Source organism: Equus quagga, chromosome 1 (genome assembly GCF_021613505.1).
Source record: "Equus quagga isolate Etosha38 chromosome 1, UCLA_HA_Equagga_1.0, whole genome shotgun sequence".
Classification (NCBI taxonomy): Eukaryota; Metazoa; Chordata; class Mammalia; order Perissodactyla; family Equidae; genus Equus; species Equus quagga.
In genome coordinates this window covers 102,570,071-102,592,498 of record NC_060267.1, presented here as the reverse complement: position 1 = coordinate 102,592,498, position 22,428 = coordinate 102,570,071, and the positions used below count along the sequence as shown (strand labels likewise).

The 22,428-nt window shown below is 45.3% G+C and overlaps 1 protein-coding gene and 1 long non-coding RNA gene across 6 annotated transcripts in view; one reads left to right on the top strand and one right to left on the bottom strand.

Moving 5' to 3' along the window:
* The first annotated feature begins 6 nt into the window (after positions 1-6).
* Positions 7-14,243, top strand: LOC124241263 (uncharacterized). Of its 5 annotated transcripts, XR_006889162.1 has the most exons (5): positions 7-986; positions 1,856-3,400; positions 8,230-8,366; positions 10,035-10,202; positions 14,031-14,243. It is a non-coding gene; the product is annotated as an uncharacterized LOC124241263 (long non-coding RNA). The 5 variants fall into 5 exon arrangements; XR_006889163.1 differs by lacking the exon at positions 10,035-10,202 and having other exon boundaries at positions 14,031-14,094; XR_006889161.1 differs by lacking the exons at positions 10,035-10,202; positions 14,031-14,243 and having other exon boundaries at positions 1,856-2,034; positions 2,125-3,400; positions 8,230-8,730.
* Positions 14,244-14,348: 105 nt separating this feature from the next.
* Positions 14,349-22,428, bottom strand: part of FGD5 (FYVE, RhoGEF and PH domain containing 5) — a 110,524-nt gene continuing 102,444 nt past the window's right edge. Inside the window, exons 19-21 of the mRNA XM_046664857.1 lie at positions 20,815-20,943; positions 16,082-16,236; positions 14,349-15,701 (exon numbers count right to left, since the gene is read on the bottom strand). Coding sequence (XP_046520813.1) covers positions 15,665-15,701; positions 16,082-16,236; positions 20,815-20,943 — 321 coding nt within the window. The 3' untranslated portion in view covers positions 14,349-15,664. The remainder of the gene's footprint in view (positions 15,702-16,081; positions 16,237-20,814; positions 20,944-22,428) is intronic.

The following is a 22,428-nucleotide window of genomic DNA, read 5'->3' as shown; positions in this document are numbered from 1 at the left end:
GCGGCGGTGGCGGGGCGGGCGGGCGCTGGGGCCCCGGGCTGCCGCCGCGCTCAGGCGAAAGGGTGGCTTGGTCGTCCGCAAAGCCCGGCCTGCGGGGCCGCGACTCCTCGGGCTGGGTGGGGCTGTGCGCCCGCCGAGCCGTCGTGCACTCCGGCCTCCTGCCCCCTGAAGCCTCCGCGTTTGTTGATTGAAGAGCGGTCCCGCGGCAGAGCGCCCGTAGGTCGGTGGTTTATTGGGTGGGTGTCCGACTGTTTGCGGCCTCCTCGGTACCGCGGGTTTGCTTTTTGGGTTTTTCGGGTCCGAGGATGCGCCAGCTTCTGGCGGTGTCGCGTGAAGTGTTGAAACCTTCCGAAAGCTGTGTCTGTGGTCTCTTAGTGAACGTAGGGTCCAAATCCTGCGGAGTCCACGCGTCTCGCCCTGCGAACTCGTCAACAGCGGTACCGAAGTGTGTCTAGTAAAGCAGCTCTTTGCAAAATTGCTTAAATGGAGGAAGAAAATCGCTTCTCTCGATCTTACGCATCTGGGGTTGTAGGTTGTCCTTAGATATTTCTCTCTTTTAATTACGGTGTTGACTTGCTTTGGAAGGTGCGGATGCCGTGAGGAGTTCAGGCCGGGCTCTCCTGGATCGCCATGCTTTGTAGGCCCACGATCCTCTGCTGATTGTTTTCCGCACTTTTGTTATTCATTGCAAATAAATACTCCCAGTTGGATAGGTTAATCTTTTTTCTTAGATAGTAGCCATTGGGGCTTTTATCAGGGTGACCCCAACTGGGAGTATGTTGTCCATTATCTGGTGATATTTGTATTTGATAGGAAATGCTTTAAATACACTCATTTTCCTTCCTTCCTTGTTCTCTCCTTGCAAGGAAGTAAGTGGAGAAGAGGTAAATTTGTAATGTCATGGTGAGCCACAGACCCTGAAGTTGGAAGTTGGAAGGCCTCAGCACATGCATATCCTCTTCTGGCAGGAAGGTTTTACAGGAGAGGTGGGTGAGAACCAGAAAGGTCAAGTGATGTGCCTAAGGTAGCCCAGCACTTTGATGGTTAAATCCTTGTAAACGTGGACTGCTTTGCAATTGTGTGCTCTTTCTCAAAAATTAAGTTTTTAATGTTAAATGATCCTTCTAGATAGAGCATAAAAATTCACACATCAGTGAGTTTTGGGGGGTTTTCACAAAAATTACAATTATACTAGATTTTGAAGTAAATAGTAAACAATAATTAATGTTTCTATGATGGTTTATAGTTTTCTTTAATTTTCTTCATTTAATACTCAGCAGCTCTGTGAACAAGGTACTATTATTTCCATTTATTTGCACTGTTATTTCCTCAGTGTAGAAACTGAGGCCCAGATGAGTTAAGCAACCTGTCCAGTGCCGCAGGTGCAATAAGTGAAGCCAGGGCTCTGATCTATTCCTTTTGATTCAGGTTTATGGTATAAATCATGCTGTATCAGTTTGCCCTGTTTGTAATAGTATTCGGTAAATTTCAGCTAAAGGTTAGTTGTTTAAAAGTTAGTAGCAAGGGTTCATAATCTTGATCGATTTGAGTGGCTTTTCTTCCCCTGAACATAGACGTGCATGTACACACACACACACAGATTGCAAACAGTATCGGCAGGTAACAGTCCTGTGCAAGCAGAGGTCAGCACTGCCATAATGCCACTTTTTCCTCCATTGTGTTTTTGCTACAAGTCTTTTTAGTGAGCACTCTTTAAGTAGCTTTGTAACACTTGATGGATTTTATAATCACAAAAAATATTCAACTTGTATCATACTAGCTATACTTTCCTTTTATTGACTGTTAAGAAGTATCCTCATTTGCATTAACAGTGCTTTTAATATTATTTTATCAGCCTTGGTAACTAAAGGATTCTTGACTGGGGGGTGCACTGCAGAACTGCCAGGCCCCTGATGGTCTAGAAGCAGTAAGCTTTGATATCAGTACTTCTGTTGAGCATCACAGATACTTCTGATGCACACTACAGGCCTGGACCTGCATGGTGAAAAATGCCAAACGTGTGGCAAAACCAAGGTAAAACTTTCTGTTTCACCTTTGAAATGCAGTTTAGAAGGTTTTCTTTTTTTTTTTTTTACTCTGTGCCTGAATATTATTCACTCACAGGGAACCAGGGCTCGACCGGAGTGATGATGTATGTGGCAGCACGCAGTCCTTGTGTGTGCATTATCTCGGCACCTACCCTGACTGTGAGCCCTGTATCGAGATGTGCCTTGTCTCTCTCGATCTCAGTCCTTACCACAGTACCTAGTTAAGAGTGGGTATGGAGTGGGCATTTATTGAATGAATGCTTTCCCAGCAACAGTGTATTGCAAACGATATTCATAATCATCGTCCTGTTTTTACAGATGAACCCAGTGAAAACAAGGTTTGGTGACTTCTATGAGCTGGGATGTGAGCCTGGGGCTTCTGGCTCCTTGTTCAGTGCTCTGTGGATGAGACCCAGGTGTGCTCTCCGTGGTCCTCCGGGCAGGTCTTTTTTTCCCATAACACTTAACCAGTCTGTTCTGCAGTCAATCATTAATTGACTCCTTGAGCTGTGAGCTCCTTGAGAGCAGGAACTATATCATGCAATTCCTTTTGTACCTAGCACAGAGTAAACATGTTTTTTGCCCTCCAAGTTTATTTTAAATTTGCGTTAAAATGATAAATGTTGATTCACTGAAAACCAAATTTTGACTAAACAATAGCAGTAGATGTGCTAAATTTGTCAGACTACTATTACCAGAGATTTTTTGCTTGTAAGGGTACTGCTTATATGATAGAATAAATAATGGTTTTCCTTTTTATTTTCATAGACCCGAAAAGCTTAATAATTACCTTCTTAAGTACTTATGTACATGTTTGTATCAATTGTTCTATAATAGCTTAGGCTTTATTAGTATAGTAGTAATCATTTTATGAAACTTCTGTTTATATCATCTATATAAATATGACTTGTTTATAAAATAAACTTTTAAACCTCATATAATTGTTATTAGCCTTATTTTTTAAGAATGTGGAATCTGAACAGATGGAATTGCTGAATACCAGATTGCACATTCCTTACACTTACACATTATCCTGTTTAATCTTCCCAATAACCTTGTGAAGGAGATGGTATTATCTTGTTCTTACAGCTGAAGAGGCTGAGGACTTAAACAGAGGGAGGATGACTTCTCCAAACGTGGCCAGCAAGTGGTGGAACATTTATTAATAGTTATTTCTGCTTATTTCTCTCTTCTGTCCTTGAGAACTTCGAGAGGAAGACAGCTCTCTTCTTCTCACCTCAATTCCGTCAAAGTCAAGCTCTGACACAGTAGAAGAGTACTTAGAGAGGTCTCAACTTCTCTAAAAATGTCCCTTGTTCTTCCCAGGAAGAGAAAAGAGAAAGAGCACCCTGGTGAGTTAGTGGTACAGGAACACTGTGAGCGTGTGTTCCTGAGCCCCCTCCAGAATGGGTTTTACTGAGAGTCCTGCCCCTTTAGTTTCTGGCTTGGGGCTTCCTGGGCCTTGAAAAGATATTATTTCTAAGTTGTAGTTGGCTTAAATATTTTGGAGCATCATGGAACATCAGATTATATTCTCAGAAAAATGCACCTGCCCTTGGTCCCCTGTTTTAGAATATGGGTTGCTTGGAAGGGTGTTTTTTGTTCTTTAAATGTTGCCTAATTAGGAACTCTCAATCTTGAGGTTTGGGAGTTTATTTTACTCGCTCAGTACCACCTCACCACCTCAAGAGCTAACCCACTTGGGACTGCCAGCCTTTCACTTGAGAAGTCTAAAAAGTTAAATAGTGCCATTCCTTGAGTTTCTTAAAGAGATTATTTCAACCCCACAGCCTGTTCATTGCAGGCCAGGAAATGTGCCTAGAAGCGAGAGGTTCCTTGGAAAAGCCTCTCCCTTCTGTTCTTTGCTTTGAATCCTGCCCTTCACCTTGAGGAGAGATGGGATGCTACCCTGAGGCTTCTGCTTTGGAGTCTGTGGGTACACTGTCAGGACTGTGGGTCTAAATGACACCAAATCCTCTTGGTTCTACCCTCACATTTGATCCCTCCCCAACTCTTTTTTGGTTTAGGTCCTACTTCTGTCCACTGCTATGGTTTCCTAACCTTCCTAACCAGTCTCCATCAGCTGCCCCCTCCTTCCCTCGATGGTGCTGCTGAAGTGTTCTAAAACGGAGCCATCCCTAGCCCTCTTCTGTTTATAAAATTCTTTAATGGTTCTGCATTGCTTAGGGCTGAAGTGAAAACTCAGATGCCTAAGCTAGGGGCAGGGTGGGGTGGGGGTCGGGCTGGTAGTCTAAAGGAGGTAAGGAAGCTAATGTAAACACCATTAGTATGTTAAATGGTTGCAGTGCTACCTGGAGAGCTCACTACCCACTTAAAGGGGCAGCCCCTCATCAGCACCTGGAATGCAGCCCAGGTATCTTCAGATTTCTTGAGAGAAGCCAGAAATCCAGATTTGTAAATGTGAAATCTCTTGACTTTAAAATGTTGGCAATTTACAAATGGTTTTTAAACTATGTAAGCCAAACAGAATCTCTTAAGCATAGTTCTGGGCCTCAGAACCAGTTAGGGACCTGTGACCTATCAGGTAAAATCCAAACTCCTGAGCAGCGCTGTTTGAAAGTCCTTCATAGTGGGTGTTTTCAGTCACGTTGAGATCAGAGCACCACTCAGTGGTAGTCTTTCAATAAAAACACTGTTGAATTCAGTAAGAATTTTGATTCCTTCTATTGAGCATACATTTCCATCCGTTATGGAGAGGTTACTTGGCAGGCAGGAAACAGGAGTCCATGTCTAGAGGCTGAATCCAAAGTGTCAGTGTCTGTGTGTTGGGGGCGGGGGCCTGTTCCTCTTCTAGTTCTTATTTTTTCCAGAGAATAAACTCCATGTCTCCTGCCAGGGTGGTGAAGGGCAGTCTCTTGTCTGTATAGGGTGGGGTTGGGGATCTCAGGGTCTCATGACTCCTTACAGAGGCTCTCAACTGATCTTCATATCTTCAGTCCCACCCTGGCCTTCCCAGACACCTGTGCCTCCAGTTTCCGAGCCTCTCTTAGGAGCAGGGGTCCTGGTGTCTCACTGACGTTCCTCCCTGCAGGCCCTTTGGTGTTAGCTTTCTCCTCTGCCAAGCCAGCTGCCACTGTCCATGCATGTTATATCTTCTGAAAATGGGTTGACAGTTTCCATACCCTATGCTTCCTCTTGCATTTTCTTTGTCTTGTAGGTTATATCTTTTTATTCCTTTACTGTCCTTTTAGTTGGGTTTTGGGAGGGAGCCAAGAAATGCATGTTTCTTGGTTATCTATGACTCCATAACTAATCATAAGCCCAATGACTTAGAAACCAACAATCATTTTATTTTTATTATCATCATCTTGCAGATCCAGGGGGCTCCGATAGGTTCTCTCTCGGGGTCTCTTGTGGTTGCAGTCAGATAAGAGCTGGAATCATCTGAAAGGCTTCTTTGTATGTCGAGTGGTTGATGCTGTCTGGCAGTGTGAACACTGACACGTGGCCTCTCCACGTGGCCTTGGCTTCTTCATAGCATGGCTGATGCATTCCTAGAGCAAGTGTCACGAGAACAAAGTGGCATTTTATGTCAAGTTACTTCCTCTCTTTGCTACTCACTGGGCCACCACAAAAGTCTGTCCAGGTTCTAGGGGAGGGAATACATTCTCCACCACTCAATGGGAGAGGTGTCAAAGTCACATTGTAAGAACATGCAGGAGGGGATCTATTGTGGCCATCTTGGACAGAATAGACTCTACCTCACATGCCTTCAATTTGCCTTCTTTAAATAGAAGACCAGAGTGGTCTTTCTAATACATCTGTTCTTGTCACCTGTCTCTTTTAAAACAACGAAGGCTCCCACCTAAGTGCAGTGGCTCTGAATGACCTGGCCCCAGCCTTTCTTGTCTCATCTGCTTTTGTGACTTCCTGCATTCTGGCAATTTTGTACTACCCCATTCCCTGGATGCGCTGCGTGGTGACCTGCTCATTTTCACACACCTTACTCATTCTGCTCTCTGCCTACAGGGGCCTCTCCAACCCCCTATCTCTGTAAGACATCCCCGTCCTCCGATGTCAAGCCCCAACTCACAAGTCACCCTCTGGAACTCTTTCCTAACCTGCCTCAGGCACAATCCATTCCCTGTTGTCCATTCTCCCACAGTGCTTTCTCATGCTTCTACCACAGAGAATTAGAGCGTTTGTACCTGACACCTCAGATTGTGAGCTTCTGGAAGTAAATAACCATGTGTCTCTAGTGCTTAGTACTATGCGAAGCCTGGTGTCATTGTGGAAATAGTGCCTGGGTATTGCAGCGTCCCACAGTCCCTTGGCGTAGGCTTACATACGCAACATTCAGCCACTTACTCTCCCTCTTCTTATTCCACCAGACTCAACTGCAGATTTCTAGTACCATGAAACACAGCCCCAGTCATATTAACCTTTCTTTCCAGCTAATTAATCCTGGAAATATATATAATGTGTTTCTTGAGGCTCCAGGTTTCAATGTGTAATTTGATTTGTTCATAGATGTTTTGGCTATGACTTAGGTAATCAGCATTTCTCTATATTAGGAAAGTCAATTTTTTTTTGAGGAAGCTCAGCCCTGAGCTAACGTCTGCCAATCCTCCTCTTTTTGCTGAGGAATACTGGCCCTGAGCTAACATCCGTGCCCATCTTCTTCTACTTGATATGTGGGACGCCTGCCACAGCATGGCTTGATGAGCGGTGCCATGTCCACACCCGGGATCCGAACCAGCGGACTCTCGACTGCCAAAGCGGAATGTGCGCACTTAACTGCTGCGCCACTGGGCCAGCCCAGGAAAGTCAGTATTTATTAGTTAACTGTGTATCAGAGTCTTAATCAGCAAGTTTGTTTCCAGAATAACTGAAAATTAATAATCTTTCAGCTGAGGAGGGTGTTGGTGGCAGAGTGGAGAGCACCCTGCACGTCTCCCCACATTCCACATTTACCATTAACTTAGTGTGGGGCTTTTGACGAGAGCGCCAACTCCCGAGTCTCTTTGCTCCGAGGGCAGTTGAGGCTGCACCACCCACTGGGGGGTGAGTGTGCCAGGAAGCACACGCAAGCACCTTTGTGAGCAGTAAACTGAGGCACTCACAAAGGCTTCTGAACCTCAAAGCTCAAAACTTTTCACAAGCCCTGAATTGAACACCTTATATTATGTAGATAAGAAACTCTGAATGTTTAATGCACTATGTTAAATTTATTTACAAATTTGAAATATGCTATCTAGCAAATTTTCTATTGTGATTTTTCCCTCAAAGAGAGAACTTGTCAAGAAACACTTTGTTGTATCCTTTATTAGAAGTTTTTTCCCCGGGGCCAGCCCGGTGGTACAGCGGTTAAGGTTGCACGTTCTACTTCTCGGTGGCCTGGGGCTCGCCGGTTCGGATCCTGGGTGCGGACATGGCACTGCTTGGCACACCATGCTGTGGCAGGCATCCCACATATAAAGCAGAGGAAGATGGGCACGGATGTTAGCTCAGGGCCAGGCTTCCTCAGCAAAAAGAGGAGGATTGGCAGTGGTTAGCTCAGGGCTGATCTTCCTCAAAAAAAAAAAGTTTTATCCCTATAGCTTTTCTGAATAAAGAGGAAAAACACTTTTCTCTTAAAAATTTTCACAAAGAAAGCTTAACAATGTCAGGGGACATAGCTGGAAAAAGAAAAGCTTTTTTAAAAATGTTATTTAAAAGACCATTTTCTTCACTTATTACTGTCAGGAGAGGATCTTTTTCTCATCCTATGTAGCGAGGGATGGACCCATAAGAATGGAAGATCTTTCTTGAGTAGATGAAAGGTCGAGATTTAAGAGAAATTAGTAAAATTGCTATGGTGAAAACCAATGGTCATTTTTTACTTTGCCCCCCATAAAATAAGATTCAAGGTCACACTGAGTGGTATCATAGCTGTATTTTTAAAAGAGCTGTCTAATTTTATACCTATAATAACTTTCATAATTATACATGCTGGAATAATCAAGTCGCATGCTTGGGGACATAGCCAATTACTGTAGTGATGAAGAGGGAATTTATTTTCTCATGTATGCTGCTCACGGCGGGGCAGCTCCATCACACATTCATGAAGTCTAGTGGGTGGTGGCGAAGGTTGTTGAGTAGACTACTGGATTTGAAGGGCCACAGATTTACTGGGGATGGCAGTTCTTTTAAATCCTGATCTCCTGCTCATATTTGTTAGAGGACTTCTAAGGAACATAGGACCTGCTGCCTACACTTTGCCACAAGACAGATGTTGGGAAACAGTTGCTGGTGAACGTTTTAGATGCACTTTCCCTCTGTGTCCACCTCTGGAGAGAACGTGATGCACTTTTGAAGGTGAGATCCTAATTCTGGAGAGACCTTGAGGTCATTTAGGGCAGTTCACACTTGAGTGGGGAATCTTTATATAAACCAGAGTGGCAGTCACTGTTGAAAACATGCTTTAGGAACCTCTGGCATAAAACATGTCATTTTACAGTTCTGTAGTATTTGCAGCTCTCAGCTCTTGGGGAATTTTTATAATTTACATATACAAATTATAATAGAGTTTTCTCTTAATTGCTACAGTATCCATTTCCTGATAAAATAATTTGTGTAGCTTTGCCATGAATTTTATACTTTTTCCCCTTGTAATATTTTTGAAACATTCAAAAAATAAAACTGGAAATGTGTTACTACATTTGAACATGTGACTTTAATAAAGTCTTTTTTGGCTCATTATGTGTCTGACTGCAACTTTGTGGTCTTTAATTTTTTCTTACCTGATTCTCTTAAGATAGTGGTTTAAAAATTTTTGGACCATAATCTATAGTATAAATACATTTTACATCAAAATCAGTATATCTGTATACACTCACACACACACGATTAAAACAGAAATGTCATGAAATAGTCCTTGGGACAATGGACAAACTCTGCCATGTTAAGGCTGAAATGTGTTTATGATGCTTGCTTTTTTTTTTGGTGGTTTCTTATTATGGATTTTATTTTGTGCAAGCCTCTCGTTGGCTCTTGTGGAAGTGCTGCCACTCCACGCCGGCTCTGTCTATTGTAACGGCACTCTTGAAAGACAAGGTAGAAAATGAGGCCTGTTGTCATTCTGCTCTGTCCACACGGAATGCTCCCTCCTGTAAGACATCATCAGATTATCTGTACAAGGAAGAGGCCGAGACTCTGTAGAGAACTTGTTCTGCAAATCTCTCCCATGATCACCAGGACATGAGGGTCATTAAGCCTCTCCAGAGAAGACTTCTGTGGAAGAGCATATTTTACTGGCTGCCACCGCTTTGTGGTAGTCCTGTGTCTGGCCCAGTTAGACTGGTTCCCTCGCAAATATTCACTACCTTGGCCATATATTTCTCCTTAAAATGTTTGGCATAGTGTCAGATTCTAAAAGGTGCCCTGCAATCTTGTGTGATAATCTCAGTGCCAGCTCTCATTCCTATAACATCATTTCAGACTCTGCCGGGGCTCACTTTTCTTCAGCTAAGTATCTGAATCACACCACAGGTATACCCCATAAATTGGCTCTTCTACCACAGACTCTCAGTCTGGCAGCAAGCTGAGGTCATTGCCCATGACTGGATTAAGTTTTAATTCTTAATTAAGGTGCAACTGAACTACTGCAAAACCTTTCCAGACCCGCCCAACCCCAGATCCCCAACCTGCTGGTGCGGAGTCTCCTGAGGCACTTGGTAAACACTGTAGATGCCTGGGCGCCCCCTCACCCCCAAGAGGGGAACACCAGGAGGACAGGAGTGGGTCATGGTAGGTGCCCAAGGCCAATCATGTATGGAGGACACTCGACTTGGGGGTGGGAATCTCAGGCTGTAGCCTGGGGTGTGAACGTACACAGTGGTCCCCAGGGCCAGCTCTCCCTCTGACTCCTCTCCACTTCCCACCATCAGTCTGGCTGCCAGGGGCTGGTGGGGAGAGGGGCAACCTTGGTAGAGCGGCCCAGGTTCTGCTTGCAACATGTTACAAATTTGTGGTCTCTCACCCCAGACACGCTGCTCTGGCTTCACATGACTGACAGGCTCTGGGCTGTGCACTGCTTGCATTGGCTTGATTTCATTTCTGAAGTAGTCCTCCTCCCTTGGGATGTGATCCCCCAGGACACAGAAGGATTCTGTGAACACGTGCTCTCTTCCTCTTGGAACTAGTCTGGCAAAGGTATGATGGCTTCCTTCCTGAAATGAGACTTCTTGTCAGCTCTCATAGAGCACATGGTAACCATAACGTTCAGGCTTGTGTTTTTTACCACACAATGCAAATTCTTAAAGGGTTTGAGAAGAGCAAGTAAATGATCAATTTTTAGGTTACTGTTTATAAATCCATCTTAGAAATTGTGATCTTTTCCCTTATGTGAGGAAAATTTGCTGAATCTCGAAATCACTTACCTTAAAAATCCCTCATATCTTTGGCTAAAATAACCAAAACAAAAAATAAATGTTGGAGAGGTTGTGGAGAAAAAGGAACCCTCATACACTGCTGGTGGGAATGCAAACTAGTGCAGCCACTATGGAAAACAGTATGGAGATTTCTCAAAAAATTAGAAATATAAATACCATATGATCCAGCCATCCCACTATATGGTATCTATCCAAAAAACTTGAAATCAGCAATTCAAAGAGACCCATGCACCCCTATGTTCACTGCAGCACTATTCACAGTAACCAAGATGTGGAAGCAACCTAAGTGCCCATCAATTGATGAATGGATGAAGAAGATGTGGTATATATATACAATGGAATACTGCTCGGCCATAAAAAGGGTAAAACAGTGCCATTCACAACAACATGGATGGACCCTGAGGGGATTATGTTAAGTGAAATAAGCCAGACAGAGAAAGACAAACTCTGTATGATTCCACTCATATGTGGAACAAACAAACACATGGACAAAGAGAACAGATTAGTGGTTACCAGGGGAAAGGGGGGTAAGGTTGGGCACAAAGGATGAAGTGTTGCACCTATAATATGACTGACAAATAATAATGTACAACTGAAATTTCACAAGGTTGTAAACTGTCATAACCGCAATTTAAAAAAATCCCTCATATCTGAGTGTTCATCCTAACAGGTCAATTATTGAATAACACCAGGAGAATGTTAAAAACTTTTAAAGCATGTACACTTTGCATTTTAAATATCCAGATCCTCATCTGCAATTGAGGTATAAATCTTGTGCTTATGATTGCAGAAAAATAGAACTGTATTCATTGTTAAATTAGTATATTGAAATGTTGGATTGCGTGCATGGATTGTATATTATAACATTTAATGATTGTGCTTGCATAACGAAATGCAAAATTTAGGCTGACTGGACTTCACGTTTACTAGGATTTTGGAGGAAAAAGTCCTATTTATTGCTCCTCTGCAGTCAGAGATTTCTGTCAATTTTAGGAGGGAATTCACATTGCAGGTGTCAAAATTGCTCATAGTGTCAGCTCAGGCACATTGCAGGAAAGCACTAAGGCGAAGCAGTTACAAGTGTGGCTTTGCCAATTGCAAGCGTGTGACCCTGGGCGAGTTACCTAATGGTTCTAACCCCTGGTTTTCTCATCTGCAAAATGGGGATGATAACAGAACTCACCTCTAATGAAGTGACGGGTTAGCGTGTTTGGAGCACTTGGTGCAGAGATCCCTGCTATTATCTGTTGCTCATAATCACACAAAGGTCTTCGAGGAGCCCATGAGAGGTCAGTGCTCTGGCTGCTGATTTAACAACTGTGTCTGATTAGGGACTTAAAAGATCACTAACACCAACCAGCCTCTTCAACACCACTTACAGTAAGTTTCAGCAAACACATATAACAGATGCCCAAGTAATTGCCCGGTAACTTATTCCATCACAGAGCATCTCCAAAATCCACGGCAAGGCACAGCCCTTGCACTACACTAATCCAACCATAGTCTTCTTTCCAGAAGATGTGGACTAGAGGGTGGACATCGGGGCTGAATCCTCAGCAGCCATCTCACCCTCGCCCCCCAGCTGACTGGTCTGTGCTGGTCACGGAGGCCCCCTTCCTGGCGACTAGCTCAGGAGAGGGCAGACATAAGTAAGTGTGGTCCTGGAGCAGTGTGGAGGGCCTGCTGGGTGCTTCTAAGAAAAAGCTAGTTACAGGAAGCCTAGCTCTTCCTCCGTGGTAGCTGTGAACAGGCAAGCCTGTAGCCCCAAACATCAGAAGTCCCAACCCATCAGCTTCTTGGGAACCGGCCCTGGAATCAAGCTGACAGTGGACAGCAGGTCAGAGAAACCCAAAGAGCTTGGTTCTTGGAGATACTGTCTGCAGAGCCTGCCCTGCTTTTGCACCTCCTCTTGTTGAGCTAATTTCCTAACTGTTTAAACCAGTGTGGGGCTGGTTTCACTTTACTTGCTGTTGAAAACGGACATGTTAGTGTGGACACATCTGTCCTCTCAACCAACCGTGGCCATTAGTGCTTGGAAGCACAGAAGCCTCCCTGATCACAGACACTGCAGATCACAGCTGAACCAATTAACAGGAGAGTGTTCCAGCATGTTGACTTTGCCCCATACCAGAAAGAAACTCGGGCTTTAGCCTGGCCCTACCACTCCTAGCCCAGGTGGCCTCAGTCCCCATTTAGGGCTTCAGTGTCCAGCAGTGACATTTACACTGTCAATCAAAGGAAAGGCTGGACTAGATGAAGAAAGGACTCCGACCACATTACCCTTCGGTAGCTGTAGCAGGGCTGTTGGGGTCCTCGGCGCTGGCTCACGTGGTGCCTGCCCAAAGATCAGCCTGAGCGTCGGGGCATCAGCACTCAGGACTAGGCTGCATCCAAGGGAGAATGAGTAGTCAGTCTGTCAGCCTGACCAGAACAACTCAGCAAGTATTTCTGATATGTAAAAGAATTATTATTAGGATCTGGGAACCCAATCGACATCCCTGACTGCTGTGTTTCTGATGTGCTTTGTATCGGTAATAATGAACAGAATTCGTCCTGCTTACTAAGACCAAGGATGGAAAAAGACATTCAGTCTGCAGGGAAGGTGTGAAACCACCATAATGCAAAGTAAGTACTACCTGCTTCCAGTAAAACCCTGAGTTTTATAAAATTTTACTGATTCTGAGAAGCAGACAGAGGCCACCCCTGCAAAGGTCTGTGTTTTCTTGACTCATGTGTGGTGAGTTCAGGGAGGGGTCATTGAAACAAACTGAGGGGAGGAAAGCCCCGGTGACCACAGGAGGTCAGCCCAGGCCCTCTTCAGGCCTGGTTTCTCTTTCTTGCCATTTTCATGGATAAGAAGGAAGTCTCTTTTTTACATATTGTCTTCATTTTGTATTGGCACAGAGCAGGGCCCATGACTTTATTTTCACTTTATATAACAACTCTGTGCCTTTTCCCATAGGTTTATGGTTTTCAATCCACTTTCACAAATGTTTGGTTTGTGCTTTATCCCCTGAACTCTTTGGGAAGCTGGAATGGTCTCATGTGACAGAAGACACCAAGGCTCAGAGCTACCAGAGTGACTTGCACAGGGCCCAACTGTTCTCATTTCTGAGCCACAGCTTGGCACGGCACTGCATCCTCCTAGAAACACAGCCTTTGCTGGAGGTGCTCTGTGCCTGGGGAGCGGGGTGCGAGGCAGATGGCCTTGGGCAGCATGGCCCTGGTGGTGAAGCTGGCCATTTCTCCAGCCTCTGCGCCCAGGGGGAAAGAGCGCCCTCAGGCCAGGTGGGCAGCTTTGTCCAGGTTACTCCAGGCAGGCCTCATGGATAGATGGGTGACATGAACATGCAAAACGGGCTGGACAAAGAGGAGGGCAAGGAAGGAACAATGAGCCAAGTTGGCCAGTAGAGATCGGCTGAAACGAGTACACAAAGAACCACGGGAAGGACAGGTAGAAACGAAGTCCGGGTAAACCAGGAGGGTCCGCGCAGTCTCACGTGACCCATCCAGTATGTCTCTCTGAAGCCTAGGTGTTTTAATTAACTATTCACTGAGAAATAAAAGCCCTATTACCTCTTCTTTACAGAGTATCAGAAATAGGATGTCATACCATAAGAGGCCTTCGAATGACTTCCAAACACGTGATTCTACCCAGAGCTCAGAAACCGGCCATGGCTGTGCCCCGCGGCAAGGTGACCTTACCTGGCGCTGAGTCGTGCCTGCTTCCTAAAGGCTTTAGAGGGCCTAGGGGCCCACTTACATATGTCTGATAATGAAAATGAGTCCAATGGAATTAAGCCGTCAAAATTTAACAAAAGGACCCACCTAATCACTTAGTTTGAATCATTAATTAAATGTTTAATGCAAATATTCTAAAAGAAGAACTGCAAACTAGAAGAAAAAATTCCCCTGAAAATATTTAATGTAAGTAACTCCTTGAGATGGTGCTTTTTACAAAAGGTTTGTCAGCAAATGCCTTTTTTTAGGGGACAGGGCATCGGGAGGATGGGGACAGGATAGCAGAAAATGACACTGTTGTTTTTTATTTCGATGAGAGTAACAAGGAATCCCGCCCGCCTCCCCTCTGCTTTATGTAAAGAACCGTCCAGCACGATGAGCAGCAGTCATCAGCGAGAGGTGACTGGGCCCCAGGTGTCCAGAGAGTATCTTCAAGCTGCTACTTCTGTGCTCCCTCACTGCGGCCAGAGCCATCAGCCAAGACCATGAATTCACTTCCTGATTGTATCTGGTTTTCTCTCTTTCAAGACTTCAGTAACACAGCCGAAGGATTACCACGTGGAAAATAAGTCCAGGTTCTCAGAAACATAATGCTGTCAGCTCGTGTGGGGTCAACTCAGGAAGGCACACAATAAATTAAAGCAGACCCAGTCGCCTCAGAGGGTTTGCCGTGAGCGGGGTGGGCCGGATCTGCCAGCAGCCGAGTTTCCAGCACAGGCGTAGTGTTGAGACCTCCGGGGAGGGTGTCCCTCCTTTATTAAAGTCATGTCAGCAGACAGGTCGCAGAATCAAGAGGAGGAGAAAACCCTCGGCTTCCTATCCAGTGCCGTGCGGCCCTCCGCAGTAAGGAGGACCCTCCCCTTGGAGTGTCGCTTGCTTGCGCACTGGCAAGCCACAGCCAGGTGTGCACAAATCAATTGTACGTACACCCTTGTTGAATACTGGTGGCAAATTCGTCCACAGGACTTCATCTGCTACTTACTTAAGTAAATCACTGGGCAAACATAAAGTTGGAGGTTTAGCTCAGTAAAACAATAAAGTGCTTTCAATGAGAGTAGCTGTTATTTACTGGTTGTTTCTCATGTCACCTGAGGCACCAAAATCAACAATATGAAAGGTGATAATATTTACCATGAGTAAAAACTGTAAAAGCTTGTTTCCACTAAAAAGCCTGCATTTCTAAAATGTACTTTTCTACTGGCTTCCATGTCTTCACGTTACTAAACTTTAACCCACTGCTGGATAAGGAAGCAGTCTATGCCGGGGGCTGGGGTGGGGGGAACACGGAGATGGAAAAGGAGTGGTCCATAGATCTCTCCTCAGGGCTCCACTTGAGAGGGTGAGGGGGCGTTACAGCAAGAAAGATCAGGCCCCGTGCGGAATCCAGATGTGTGTCTGGATGAGTGGAGGCACGGGTTAACTTCTGGAAGGGTCCACATATCAATCTAAGAGTTTATTCTGAGTCCACATGCTTGATAACTGCTATAACACACTTGCGTCTTCCATGGCCTCGATCCACCTGTAACACAGAAGAGATGGGACACTTGGTGTCACGGTTCTGCCTGTGACTCTGGTCACAGAACCTATAAGTGACTGGACTAGATTACTATTAGCCTGAGGTCAGGGGTCATGTCATATTCATATTTGTTCCACTAGCATTTAGCAAAAGGCCCGGGACACAGTGCAAAGGTTTGTTGAATCAACGCACACCTGTGTGAAAGCATCATCACAATCTTAAACCCCCTCACAGCCAGGAACAGGAGTTCCGCTGTTCTGCTGAGGCCCACAGGGACTTGATGGCACAGGACGGCTGGAGAAGAGCAGAAGCCAAAGCCTGGGCAGCAGCTGGTTCCCTTCCGAGAGAGAGGCAAGAAGACGCAGGGGTAGGTATGGTGGTACCTCTGAGCTGAGCTGGTATCCTCTGCCTTGAAGCTATAGAACAGGGTTTTCTTGTGGTAAAGGTGAAAAACAGGTCCTACTTCGCTGCTGCCCTCTTCCTTTTCTGGGGCAATGGTGAAACCTAGCAGGGGCATGCTCTCCATGGCCACTGTGTCCTGTGAAGGGCAGAGGGAAACGCCGATGTTAAACACACTCTGAGTACAGTCGACGGCCTAGCCTTCCCTGGTATCTCCAATCTAAGATGCAGGTGAGCCCCTGCGTAGGGGCAGGCTTTGGCAGCGGTGGACGAACCACACACGCTCCTCATCCCCGCTTCCCACAGGGACCCGTCACGAGGAAGCAAAGAAACGTACCATTGTCTGACAGCCTATTAGGGTCCAGGTATTTTCATCTTCACATTATCTTGTTTAATCTTAACAACAATCATAGGAGGTGTCACCTCCATTCTAAGAAGAAACTGAAACTCAGAGAAGGTAAGTAACTGCCCAAGATCACACAGCATAGTAAGGGCAGAGCCAGAATTTGGACCAGGACCATGTTCTTACCCCACATTCTTTCCACTGACTTGATTAGTTGGTTGACTCAGTTTTCTAGAGTTACTTCTGCTAATTCTGTACTCATTCCTCACGCCCTCACTCACAGTGCCTCAATATGGAGCACTCAGGGAGTCTGACTATAAAATTGCTAACAACTCAATAAGATGTACCCAGAGAACATTAGATGGATCTTAAAATCATAGGGCTCAGTGGAAAAGAAAGTTTATACAGATAAAGACATTTTTATACACATATATTTATGTAAAAATACATGTTCATAAACAATACAACTTTATAAAAACACACATAAACAGAGAGATATAATCAGTTAAGCACATGAGAATGGTTGTGGGAGGAGGAAGGAAAGTAGAACTTGTGTATAAAAGGGAATCAATTTTCAAAGATTGCTGGATCAGAAAAAGCATTTGACAAAATTCAACATCCATTCATGACAAAAACTGTCAGCAAACTAGGATTTGAAGGAAACTTCCTTAATCTGACAAAGGGCATCTATAAAATACCCACAGCTAACACCATACTTAACAGTGAAATACCAAATACCTTTCCCCTAAGACTGGGAACAAGGCAAAAGAGTGCTCACTTTCCCCAATTAAATTCCACATTGTCCTGGCAGTCCTAGCCACTGCATTAAGGCAAGAAAAAGAAAGAAAAGACAATGAAGGTCAGAAAGGAAGAAGTAAAACTGTCTGTGCCTGCAAAGGACACATTTGATGACAAAATAACTAGGAGAACTAATTATGAGTCTAGCAAGGTCACAGGATAATCAATTGTTTTTTATGTCTATGTACTAGCAGCAAACAACTAGAAAATAAAATAAACTCCATTCAAAACAGCACCCAAAATATAAAATACTTAGGAATGAAGTTAACAGAAGTATAAGACCTCTACACTCAAAATCAGAAAACATGAAAAGAGAACTGAAGAACTAAATAAATGAAGATGCACACCATGTTTGTAGACTGGAAGATTCAATCTTGCGAAGATGCTAATTCTCCCCAAATTGATCTCGAGATTCAGCAGTCTCTGTCAGCATCTAGGCAGGCCTTTTTGTAGAACTTGACAAGTTTATATGGAAATACAAAAGATCCAGAATCCCCAAAACAATCTTGACAAAGAACCAAGTTGGAAGACCTGACACAGCCCGGCGGCAAGGCCTCCAGCTGAGGGCGCAGCGGCAGCGCAGTAATCAGCAACACGTCCGCGAGACAGGGCAGAGGAGCCAGGAACAGGCCCACGCTCACTAAGCCATTCGATATTTAACAAAGACACCAAAGTAATCCAGTAGGGAAAGGAAAGCCTTTTCAACGAGTGGTGCTGGAACAACTGGATACCCATATGGAAAAAAGCGAACCTTGACCTCACACCACACACAAAGATTAGAGATACACCTAAAGGTAAAAGCTAACACATTAAAGTTTTCGGAAGAAAATACAGAGGAATAACTTTGTGACTTCAAGTAGACAAAAGTGTCTTAGGACACGGAAAGAGACAGTCACAAAAGAAAACGTTGATAAATTATACTTCATTAAAGTTATAAACTTCTGTTCACCAAAAGATTCATTAATAAAATGAATGGGCAAGCCACAGACTGGGAAAGAATATTCATAAAGCATTTATCTGACAAAAGACTGGTATCCAAGATACAGAAAGAACTCCTGTAACTCAATAAAAAGGAGACAAACAACCTACTTAACAAAATGGGCAAGAGACCTGAACAGACACTTCTCAAAGGGAAATATGAAGGGCCAATAAGCACATGTGAAATATCATTAATCACTAGGGAAATGTAAATTAAAACCACACTGAGATACCACTGCGTCCTTACCAGAGTGCCGAAAATTAAAAACTGACAATACCTAGTGTTGACAAAGATGTGAGGCAACCAGAACTCTCAAATTCACATACATTGCTGGAGGGAGTGTAAAATGGAACACCATTTTTTGGTGAAAAATGTTGGTAATTTCTTATAAAATAAACATATATCTCTCTATGATTCAGAAATTCCTATCTTAGATATTTACCCAAGTGAAATAATAACCTATCTTCACACAAACACTTGTATGCAAAAGTTTAAAGTGGCTTTATTCATAATCACCAAAACTGGAAAGAATCCAGATGTCCTTCAACAAGGGACTGGATGAACAAAGTGTGACGTAATCACAAAATGGAATACTACTCAACCACAAAAACGAATGAGCTATTGCCACATGCAGTGACATGGATGAATCTCAAAAACATCATGCTGAGTGGAAGAGGTCACAGAATTCCATTTATATGAAAATCTCAAAGAGGCAAAACTAATCTGGGTGGAAAAAATCAGAACGGTCTCTGTATACTTTGAAAAGCATCAAAAAGTAAGATGGGTAGAGGGATGGATAGATACTTGATCAAGGTAGGAAAATGTTAACTATAATCTAGTTGATGGCTAGGACAGTTCATTGTAAAATTCTTTCAACATTTCTCATGCTTAAAATTTTTATAATAATAAATGTAATAACTAAATAATAAAATGTTAGAAAAAGTAAAAAAAGATTCACATATATTTCTCATAGTCCCTTCCTCCCAGACTATTACTGAATAGCAAGTTGCATCCTCTTTGGGTCACCTCAGGGAACATGACAGTTCACGGCAGTAGAGCCAGTGAAGACTGGCTATCCGCTTTATCAAACCTTCTTTCTTTGCTGGAATCTGAAAGCTTGGTCCCGTCACTGGACTAGGATTATTGAGAAATTGTACAAGGTCCTCTCTCTGCAAGAAACTATTTTGGAAGCATACTTATATTTATCTTTTCAAATTAACCTGTGCTGTCACTTCCATGACAACCGTTACTCAGAACCTGGAGACTCTGGGTTTTCCCATCTGTCTAAGCTAGCATTTCTTCCCAAAGTGTGTCCTGGACAACAACAGTCCTATGTGATGCTCCCTGAGGAACGGCCTGTAGTCAGGACATCTCCACGTCTCAGAGACCCAGAGCACGCTCAGTGTATTAGAGATTCTGAGAAGCACTACCGTGAGGAAGGCCCACTAACTGCCTACTCGGGGTTCCCCAGGTGCCCAGTTTCTAGAGAACCCCTGTGTGTGTCCTGTGGAAAGCCTACTAAGGAAGATGCTAGTCTGGGCTGCAGAGGGTATCACATCGCATTTCAGTTTGTTCTGGAAAGATCAAAATTCTCCTCAGCACAGAAAGGCCCACCTATGCCCGCGTGAGTGAGGGGCCCCCTCAGGGAGGGCTTGGCTCGCACAGCACCCGAGTCACTCAGGCCCATAGTGGGTCCCTCTGTCTACTTGTGGCCCTGCTGGCCTCTGGGATCCCTGAGGGAGGGGCAGACTGCAACCATCCCAGCTGCACGTTTTCATGAGGGAAGCTTTATGCCGCGAAGAAGGAAGTGTCTTTGCACATTTGCCACATCTGCGGTCAGGGGAGAGGGGCCAGCGCTGTGCTGATGCGCACATCCTCGTGGGGTGACACACCCACACTCTGCAGCTGGCAGGATGCATTTAAGCCCTGTTTTCCAAGTGGATTTAGCCTGTGGAAACCACTAGATGGTGGGGCCTGGATGTGGAAATTTTTCACATCACCCTGTAGGTTCAGGCTGGGTCAGGACCAGACAGCCCCCTGCTGGTCAACCACAGCCCATGCCTGTCTCCTCTGGAAGCAGGCTTGATTCCCAAGGCCCTCTGTCCTATATTTTAGAAGATATAAGTGTAAGATGTTCTATAAAAATAGAAACTTAAGTTTTACCTAGTGGACAAGTCATCACGAGGCAATGTAGTTCCCTGATAAAAGAAAAGCACAGACAAAAAGCGCTTCCTCCAAGCTGCTCAATTTTGTCCCCAACAACTTGCACGGAGAGAAGAAAGCAGCTTTCTTTTATGGAGGGCCTGGCTTGTGCCGGATGCCGGGCCTGTGACAACCAAACACTCTGGTGCACAGGCCTGCACGCTGTCCTGCCGTATCTCCACCAAGAAATGGGATCAGCACGGACACGCGCTTGTGTATCCACAGCAGCACTCAGCACACGGCACTGCTCAGTAAGAACCTGACTGACACGGGAACTGGAAGGAGCAGCCCCACCTCACACCGCCCCGCAGGTGACGGCGTGTGCAAGCCCAGATGGACACTGAGGCGCCAGCGTAACCTCGCAGGAGAGAGGAGAGAGCGCGAACCACCACTACCTCACTGGCCATGTAGGTGTAGAGCACTTTGCCTTTGATGACAAACCAGAGCCTCTTCCAGTGCCTCTTGCCCTTCTTACACCGGCTGAGATAGCCACTGATGGCGGAGCCCTCTCCGGAGGCGGCCACCTGGCAGAAGGGAAGCAGAGCGGTCAGGGCACCAGGCGGTGGGCACAGGTTAGACAGAGCCCAAGGACACTGTAAACTGGCTGGCAGAGCGTTTACGCTGCCTTGAAATCTGAGACAGGGCTGAAGTCTCAGGATCCAGCCTGCGCCTCAAAGGCAGCAAAAGAGCACATGGTCACAGCGACAGGATTTACTGAGCGGACCCAGGAGACACAGCATCGAAAACGGCCCTGGGGAGTGCTGCCCCCTAGTGGTGCTTCAGATTCTTTGCGCCCCCTCCCGAACTCCTAGACTCCAAATTACGAAACTGTGGACACGTGGGGGAAAGGTGCTTCCTTCTAAAATGGATTCTTCCACTTGTAAGCTTAACTCTTTCTTACATTTAAGGAGGGATCCTCTTTGTACTGTTTCCCTACAAGGCTTTATGATCTCCTGCCTAATGGGTGCGTAACTCTGACGATGAGGAGGCCGCGGCTTGATGGGGGGGTTAAGGACACAGGCTCGGAGGAGTAATACCAGTCCAGGGCTCCAATCCAGGCCGCGCCAGCTACTAGACAGGGAATGTCTGCGCTTCACTCACCTCCTCTAAGTCTCACTTTCCTTTCTAGTGAAATTGGAATTAAATGACATGAAACAGCGCCTGACCCACAGCAGGTGCTCCATAAATATTAATCTTACTATTAGAGCAAGAAGGCCAGGTTTTCAAATAATTTCATCTGATTTTCTCATTTCATGGATGGGGAAACTGAGCCAAAGGAATGGAAGGATCTAGCAAAGGTCAAATCCCTACCTGGGTGAAGAGAGGGTAAGGACTCAGACTTCTCTGGAGTCAGTGAGCTTCAGGGTAGGGGGCGGAAGCTACAACCTGCCTGGGCTGTTTTGAGAAGTACCAGGAAGGGAACCTGCGCCCCACAGGTTCCAGGGCTCCTGACACCAACCCTGGCTTTCTCTCCCCACACCTGACCTCAGGAGCCTCTCACAGGGCGAGAAAGGGAAAGCGGACAGAACACATCAGAGGAAACTGATCCTGTGACCTCCCTTTCTGACAGATGCTGGGGGCGGGGGCAGCATTTCTGCAGACTTTCTCATGGGAAGCAGGTCGCCCTGCTGAGGTGCAGCTCCCCAGGGAGGGGAGAGGGTGGCAGGAGACTGGGGCACCCTGTTCCTGGGGCCGCTACTGATCCCACTGAGTGCGGTCTCTACTAGATAATAAAAAGGCGGTCCCTTTGGGCAGCAATGACCAAGGGGCTGCTGGGGCAGATCCACCGGCACCAGGATCAGAGCAGCTTGACTCCAGAAGGGGAGGAGCAGTGGTTCTCAAACTCTGTACCCACGGACCACACAGGGTCTAAGAGCTCGACTCATGTAGACCACAGCCACAGTGGGGAGAGAGGGAGGTCTGCTCTCCGTCTGTGGAAGGGGACTAATTAAATAAATGATGGCACAGCGTGCAATGTAAAATGTGTGGGATCTATGTGGAGGAGCAAA